Source organism: Vicia villosa, linkage group LG1 (assembly GCF_029867415.1).
Source record: "Vicia villosa cultivar HV-30 ecotype Madison, WI linkage group LG1, Vvil1.0, whole genome shotgun sequence".
NCBI lineage: Eukaryota > Viridiplantae > Streptophyta > Magnoliopsida > Fabales > Fabaceae > Vicia > Vicia villosa.
This window is the reverse complement of record NC_081180.1, coordinates 62360546-62369292: the sequence shown is the minus strand read 5'-3', so window position 1 is coordinate 62369292 and position 8747 is coordinate 62360546. Positions and strand designations below refer to the sequence as shown.

The following is an 8747-nucleotide window of genomic DNA, read 5'->3' as shown; positions in this document are numbered from 1 at the left end:
ACCGAACCGAATCGTGTGGTTTTGTTAAAAGTTAACCCAAACTAATCCGAACTAAATGCGGTTTCGGTTTGATTTGGTTTGATTTGCGGTTTTCTATTGGGTTGGTTTGATTTTGAACACCCCTAATAAAAACAAGTAGAAAAAAAATCAAATAATGAGAATAAATGCATTTCATTTATGTTTTAAATCGAAAAAAAGAAGAAGAAAGATATATAATGAAAAAGGAAACCGATAAGTTTTCTATTATTTTTATATATTTTCAAATAAATTTTATATTTTTTTATTCACAATAAAATTATTATGTATAACTATTATTACCATATTTTTTTAATATTATTATGTACTCTATTTAGAAATGTTTAAATTTCCTTTTTTCAATAAATAAAACATAACATAATTAAAAAATAAATAAATAATAAATAAAAGAAATTATAATCAGTTTAAAAATAATAATAAACTATTTTTATTACTTTAAATGAAAAAGTTAAATTAAATATTAATAAAATTAAAGTTAATAAAGTTCAATAAAATTACTTTAAATAAAATTACTTTAAATAAAATTATTTTATATAAAAATAAATTTAATATTCACTCATATTCTTGAAATCTTTAATAAAAAGTTAACTTTTATGTAATCTAATTTTTATTATATTTATTAATTAAAAAATTAAAAAATTTATTTTTACTTATTTTTTATTAAAAATCAGGTTATTATTTTATAAATTAAGTTACCTTAAAGATAAATGATTGATTGTTATCCTAATATTAAACTCTTCTTAATTTTAAAATAAAATTTTTATTGAAATAATGTTGTAGTCAATATTTCCTTGAAAGTTAAATAAAAAAAAATTCTTAGTCAATATCATTTCATATTGTATAGTATGTTCATAAAAATAATATTTTAAAATATAATGTTATCACATATAAATATAAGTGTAGGGATTCCTTCTTTTTCAACAACAAAAGTAAAGAGTAGAGTTTATCAGTTTAATACTTTTTATTAGGATGAGAAGTATTACAATGTTAATGAACAAAATCCAATTTTGTTTTGTCACATTTTTCTTGCTGTCAGTGATCTTCAATTCTATGATTGCCTCATCCATTACATCTAGAGGTATTATTTCTAGAGTGATATTGCATATTAATTAATTTCATAAATTAAATTCATATTGAGAATATAAATATATTTTATATTGTTATTTAATCATAATCACTTATTTAATCATAATCACTAGTTTTTTTTTTAAATATATTTTTTAATTATTTTTAAAATAACATTTATGGAGTCCAATACATAAAATTAAAATATTTTCATACTAAGTTCTTATTTTAAGAATTAATAATACATTTAATTATTTATTATCATTTGAATTAAGTTGATATGTACTAATACTGTAAAAATATTTTATATTATTTGTTAATACTCGTAAACGTTAGATTTTTATTTAAATCAAATATAAAATACTAATGTTTATGATGCTGAGTAAAACTTTATATATAAAATATTGCATCTTAATTTAACTAACATCTTCTAATCTTTTTTATTTTAGAAGTCAGACGTCCCTTGGTTTCCGAATATGAGATAGATATTCAGGTATGACCCATCATCCTCATTACTGCTATTTCACAATATCTTTATTAATTTTTAATATTTATTAATTATATTATTATTTGATATTTTATCAAGTTAAAAAAATTATTAAACCATAGTAAACTATTAAGATTGACAAATAAAAACTTCACTTCTATTACCGTATGAAAGTATATTTAATAAAAAATGATAATTATATGTCTTATTAATTGTAAAATTTTTTTGCAGCATACTGAAGAATCTGATGAAAAGTCGGTGTCTCAAATAAAAGTAGAAGAAATTAAGGATTTGTTGGCAAGAAAGGTTTTAATTGAAACGACGTCAACACCTAAAAATTGCACTGGCCATTGTAACAAGTGTGTTCCATGCAGAGCTGTCACAAGACCAGTGCCACACCTACCAAACCCACCTCCAAACCTGAAGTATGAGAATGTAAATGCGTTTCACCGAAAAAATAGTCATATTTTGCAAGAGTCCAAACCGGAAGTATGGGAATGTAAATGCTTTCCACCCAAAAAATAATTATATTTTGCAGGAGTCCAAACCAGAAGTATGGGAATGTAAATGCGTTCCACCCAAATAATAATTGTCATTATGTATAATTTTATCTTTTATTAAAATAAATAATAGAGAACTCTTGCTAATAAAACTTGTGATGCATGTAACTAAAATTTGATTTTTAAAGAATGATTGATGATAATCATTCAAGTTAGAAACTTTGAAAAAAAGTTCGCAACCCGCTTATTCTTGTACTAAATTACTAATATCTTTTTCTTACAGAGATCCTCTTAGAATGAGACTTTAATCATTATAAAATAGATAGAAGAATGTCATGAATTGTTTAAGGAAATATATATATATATATATATATATATATAAATATATATATATATATATAAATATATATATATATATATATAAATATATATATATATATATATATATATATATATATATATATATATATATATATATAAATATATATATATATATAAATATATATATATATATAAATATATATATATATATATATATATATATATATATATATATATATATATATATATATATATATATATATATATGAGGGCATATCATATGAGAATGTTTTTTTTATGTGAGAATGAATCTGAACCATTGAATTTTAAAATAAATAGTAGAGATTATGAGTGAATCTTTTTTTTTCTCTCTCGTACGTCATCTATTTCAAAATGTATGAGAGAGAAAAAAAAGATTCATCTATAATCTCCACCATTTATTATAAAATCCAATGTTTCATATTCATTCTCACATTCTCATATAAGAAAAGCATTTTCATATGATATGCCATATATATATATATATATATATATATATATATATATATATATATATATATATATATATATATATATATATATATATATATATATATATATATATATATATATATATATATATATATATATATATATATATATATATATATATATATATATATATATAGGGGACGACTCAAGTGAGAACATTTGGTTATTATGAGAAATGAGAACAATGAATCACGACCATTAAATTTGATTTTAATGGACTGGATTGGTTTCTCTTTCTAAGATCCTTAATATTTAATGGACTGAATCTTAGAAAGAGAAACCAATCCAGTCCATTAAAATCAAATTTAATGGTCGTGATTCATTGTTCTCATTTCTCATAATAACCAAGTGTTCTCACTTGAGTCGTCCCCTATATATATATATATATATATATATATATATGGGACGACTCAAGTGAGAACACTGGATTATTATGAGAAATGAGAACAATGAATCACGACCATTAAATTTTGATTTTGTTGATTTTAATGGACTGGATTGGTTTCTTTTTCGATGATCCTTAATATTTATTTTAAATCAACATAGAAATAGAAACCAATCCAATCCATTAAAATCAACAAAATTAAAATTTAATGGTCGTGATTCATTGTTCTCATTTCTCATAATAACCAAGTGTTCTCACTTGAGTCGTTCCCACATATATATATAAATATATATATATATATATATATATATATATATATATATATATATATATAAATATATAAAATGAGCGATCAAATTACACCAATTAGTTACAATAATTATTACACTCAATTACAACTTTGATTTATTTAAAATCCAATGGCTATTGAAGAAGCACCTTATCAAGTTGTTCGTCAGCATGAGGGACAAACTTCCAAAGCGCCGTAACACATGTGGAGTCTGTCTTGCAAGTCAGAACTTAAAACATGTTTGATTCTCTGAACACTATTGAAAAGGATAATGACTCTATAAGTAATTCTAGTTCCCAAGACTTTGAGTTTGTTGATGCTACTCAGTTTCAGCCAGGGGATCGGGGGCAAGACATGAATTTCCTAAGAAAATCATGGGCCAACATGGTTGAGGAAGATGACATAGGGCAAAGAATTACTGTTGATCTTGGTCAGGACCAAAATAACTCAAATTTTAAAGTGATCACTCCAAAATCTAGCAAGAAAAAGAAAGCCTATGCAACCAGATCAAGGTTGGTCCTTCCAGGAGGATCGAATGAAGTGTTTTTTCTGGAACATTATGGGTGTGGCCAACACCCTATCAAAACCGGCTCTAAAGAGGTTCATTCTTTCTTTAAAACCTGATCATCTTCTTTTAGCAGCGCCTTGGATGCACTTTGAGAAATTCCTTGCCACTTGGTTGGACAGACTGAATTTGAAATTGTTTGCCTTCAACGATAGAGGACAACTCCCTGCTAGCGTATGGTGCATTTGTAATACGGAGTTAAACCCCAACATCAAGGGCCTTGACGATCAACATGTTGCTTTTACTCTCAACCACATGAATCATAACCTTGGTTTTGCTGTTGTTTATGCTTCTACTTGTCATGTTACTAGAAGAAACTTATGGAACATATTGGAAACTATATTAGATCCTGCTATACCTTGGTGTTTTATTGGTGATTTCAATGTCATTTTGGGCTGCCATGAGCACAAAGGAAGATTTCTGCCTACTGCTGGTCCTATTGCAGACTTCCAAAGTTTCGTGCGGTTTGGTTTGGTTCGGTTTTCTTTTTAAAAAAATCCAAACAAAACTAATGCGGTTTGGTTCGGTCGGTCGATTCGGTTTTTTATTAATATTTTATTGAGCCATACATATACATATAGATTACAACATAATTTTGTATTTAGACATTCATACACTATCAAATAACAACAAAACTCATCATATTATGACAACAATTTTTCACTTAATATGTAAAAATTAAATTAGACAAAAATGGAATATTAAACATAAAATAATAGCATAAAAGAATATAAAAATTATTAAAATGAGAAGGTGAAAAAGAAAGAATATAAGAGAGTTGGGATTATAGAAGAAGAGTGAAGATGTATGTGGCAAAGAAGGTGCGATACTGTTATTAGAGATTCGAGAAGATTGAGACTAAAATATGTGTAAGGATGAGAAAATTATTCGTAATCATAAGACTAGGGTATAATAGATTTAAGTTTGGGTTGGATCTGAGTTAAGTAAAAGTTAGGTTGTAACATAATGCGGTTTGATTCGGCTTGGTTCGGTTTTTAAAATACAAACCACAAACCGAACCGAATCGTGTGGTTTTGTTAAAAGTTAACCCAAACTAATCCGAACTAAATGCGGTTTCGGTTTGATTTGCAGTTTTCTATTGGGTTGGTTTGATTTTGAACACCCCTAATAAAAACAAGTAGAAAAAAAATCAAATAATGAGAATAAATGCATTTCATTTATGTTTTAAATCGAAAAAAAGAAGAAGAAAGATATATAATGAAAAAGGAAACCGATAAGTTTTCTATTATTTTTAGATATTTTCAAATAAATTTTATATTTTTTTATTCACAATAAAATTATTATGTATAACTATTATTACCATATTTTTTTAATATTATTATGTACTCTATTTAGAAATGTTTAAATTTCCTTTTTTCAATAAATAAAACATAACATAATTAAAAAATAAATAAATAATAAATAAAAGAAATTATAATCAGTTTAAAAATAATAATAAACTATTTTTATTACTTTAAATGAAAAAGTTAAATTAAATATTAATAAAATTAAAGTTAATAAAGTTCAATAAAATTACTTTAAATAAAATTACTTTAAATAAAATTATTTTATATAAAAATAAATTTAATATTCACTCATATTCTTGAAATCTTTAATAAAAAGTTAACTTTTATGTAATCTAATTTTTATTATATTTATTAATTAAAAAATTAAAAAATTTATTTTTACTTATTTTTTATTAAAAATCAGGTTATTATTTTATAAATTAAGTTACCTTAAAGATAAATGATTGATTGTTATCCTAATATTAAACTCTTCTTAATTTTAAAATAAAATTTTTATTGAAATAATGTTGTAGTCAATATTTCCTTGAAAGTTAAATAAAAAAAATTCTTAGTCAATATCATTTCATATTGTATAGTATGTTCATAAAAATAATATTTTATAATATAATGTTATCACATATAAATATAAGTGTAGGGATTCCTTCTTTTTCAACAACAAAAGTAAAGAGTAGAGTTTAATACTTTTTATTAGGATGAGAAGTATTACAATGTTAATGAACAAAATCCAATTTTGTTTTGTCACATTTTTCTTGCTGTCAGTGATCTTCAATTCTATGATTGCCTCATCCATTACATCTAGAGGTATTATTTCTAGAGTGATATTGCATATTAATTAATTTCATAAATTAAATTCATATTGAGAATATAAATATATTTTATATTGTTATTTAATCATAATCACTTATTTAATCATAATCACTAGTTTTTTTTTTTAAAATATATTTTTTAATTATTTTTAAAATAACATTTATGGAGTCCAATACATAAAATTAAAATATTTTCATACTAAGTTCTTATTTTAAGAATTAATAATACATTTTATTATTTATTATCATTTGAATTAAGTTGATATGTACTGATACTGTAAAAATATTTTATATTATTTGTTAATAATCGTAAACGTTAGATTTTTATTTAAATCAAATATAAAATACTAATGTTTATGATGCTGAGTAAAACTTTATATATAAAATATTGCATCTTAATTTAACTAACATCTTCTAATCATTTTTATTTTAGAGGTCAGACGTCCCTTGGTTTCCAAATATGAGATAGATATTCAGGTATGACCCATCATCCTCATTACTGCTATTTCACAATATATTTATTTATTTTTAATATTTATTAATTATATTATTATTTGATATTTTATCAAGTTAAAAAAATTAGTAAACCATAGTAAACTATTAAGATTGACAAATAAAAACTTCACTTCTATTACCGTATGAAAGTATATTTAATAAAAAATGATAATTATATGTCTTATTAATTGTTAAATTTTTTTGCAGCATATTGAAGAATCTGATGAAAAGTCGGTGTCTCAAATAAAAGTAGAAGAAATTAAGGATTTGTTGTCAAGAAAGGTTTTAATTGAAACTGCGTCAACACCTAAAAATTGCACTGGCCATTGTAACAAGTGTGTTCCATGCAGAGCTGTCACAAGACCAGTGCCACACCTACCAAACCCACCTCCAAACCTGAAGTATGGGAATGTAAATGCGTTCCATCGAAAAAATAGTCATATTTTGCAAGAGTCCAAACCGGAAGTATGGGAATGTAAATGCTTTCCACCCATAAAATAATTATATTTTGCAGGAGTCCAAACCTGAAGTATGGGAATGTAAATGCGTTCCACCCAAATAATAATTGTCATTATGTATAATTTTATCTTTTATTAAAATAAATAATAGAGAACTCTTGCTAATAAAACTTGTGATGCATGTAACTAAAATTTGATTTTTAAAGAATGATTGATGATGATCATGCAAGTTAGAAACTTTGAAAAAAGTTTGCTACCCGCTTATTCTTGTACTAAATTACTAATATCTTTTTCTTATAGAGATCCTCTTAGAATGAGACTTTAATCATTATAAAATAGATAGAACAATGTCATGAATTGTTTGAAACCCGCTTGATTCCCATAGAAGAACATCCAAGAATCAGAATTCTTCAGACAAAGACGCGACCAAATTATTTTCTAAGGTCGACCAACTGGTCAGACAAATACCATCAATAAATCAGTTCCAAATAGATGAACATTCCGGAAGCTCGAACCCCGAATACCCTGAATCTCTACACCAGTTCTACAACAACGACGAAAACCATACGTACCTAAGCGTCAATTCACCAAGATCAATATGTCATTGGCTCAAGCATTACAACATCTGTTGAAGATCGGATTGATTACTCCGAGGGACCCTCATAAGAATTTTAACACCTCCACTCCTGGCTATGAATTCAACGCGAGGTGCGCGTACCACTCCAACATTCCTGGATATTACACAAACAATTACTAGACATTGGAGAATAAGATTCAAGATCTGATTGATGACCGGGAAATCAAATTCAACCCTCATGAAAACTCCTATGGTGATCTCCGCTCCTATGCCTAGTCATGACAAGACTGATTGACGTCTAGACGGACGAACTTTTGGATCATTAGATCTACTTTCATTTGCAAGTTTCTTTTCTGTTTGTTTAAACATTCGACTTATGATAGACATTATCTGTTTTGATAATCATCATCAGTGCATTGCATATGTTTGTCTTGAATAAATTATTTCGCTATCACTCATTTTAAATTGTGTATTTACTTTGCAATGTTTTGTGTTTATTCCACTCCTGCTAAGCTGTAAGCCTTTTGAGGGAGGATGACGAAAATGATACCGCAACCTCATACAATATGCTTTTGAACACACTATGCTGACGATGTACAGTCATTGTTTCAATTCCTAAACAGTGGAGATATAAGGATGTTAATCTCTCGTTAACCCCGTTGAGCCGAAGAAGTAAAAGTTTCTTTCTCATACAAATTAAACCCTTAATCATAACCTGGGGCAGGGTAGTTACTCAGTTAACTCAATTATACTAGTTGTTGTTTACACAAATAACGATGGGTTTCTGTAATCATCAAGTCAGGCAGTCAAGATCCACCAAAAAGAAAAGATGTTAAGTCAAAACCTATGAAGGAGACTTATCAAAAATCAAAAACATCCCGCTGACTGCAATATCAAAACAAGTAGTTCAGGCAAAAGTTAGGGA

At 25.7% G+C, this 8747-nt stretch overlaps 1 protein-coding gene across 1 annotated transcript; it reads left to right on the top strand.

Annotated features, from left to right (window-relative positions):
- Positions 1-991: 991 nt before the first annotated feature.
- Positions 992-2240, top strand: LOC131607612 (EPIDERMAL PATTERNING FACTOR-like protein 6). The gene is made up of 3 exons (XM_058879594.1): positions 992-1114; positions 1551-1594; positions 1820-2240. The coding sequence occupies exons 1-3, from the start codon at positions 1006-1008 to the stop codon at positions 2111-2113; spliced, it is 447 nt and encodes a 148-aa protein (XP_058735577.1). The 5' UTR covers positions 992-1005; the 3' UTR covers positions 2114-2240.
- Positions 2241-8747: the final 6507 nt, after the last annotated feature.

What these genes read in the sequence shown, in the direction of transcription:
- LOC131607612 (XM_058879594.1), top strand. Translation starts at nt 1,006, where the DNA reads ATGAGAAGTATTACAATGTTAATGAACAAAATCCAATTTTGTTTTGTC. An exon ending in CTCATCCATTACATCTAGAG is followed by an intron (nt 1,115 to 1,550) that starts GTATTATTTCTA and finishes TTTTTATTTTAG; the next exon opens with AAGTCAGACGTCCCTTGGTT. An exon ending in AATATGAGATAGATATTCAG is followed by an intron (nt 1,595 to 1,819) that starts GTATGACCCATC and finishes ATTTTTTTGCAG; the next exon opens with CATACTGAAGAATCTGATGA.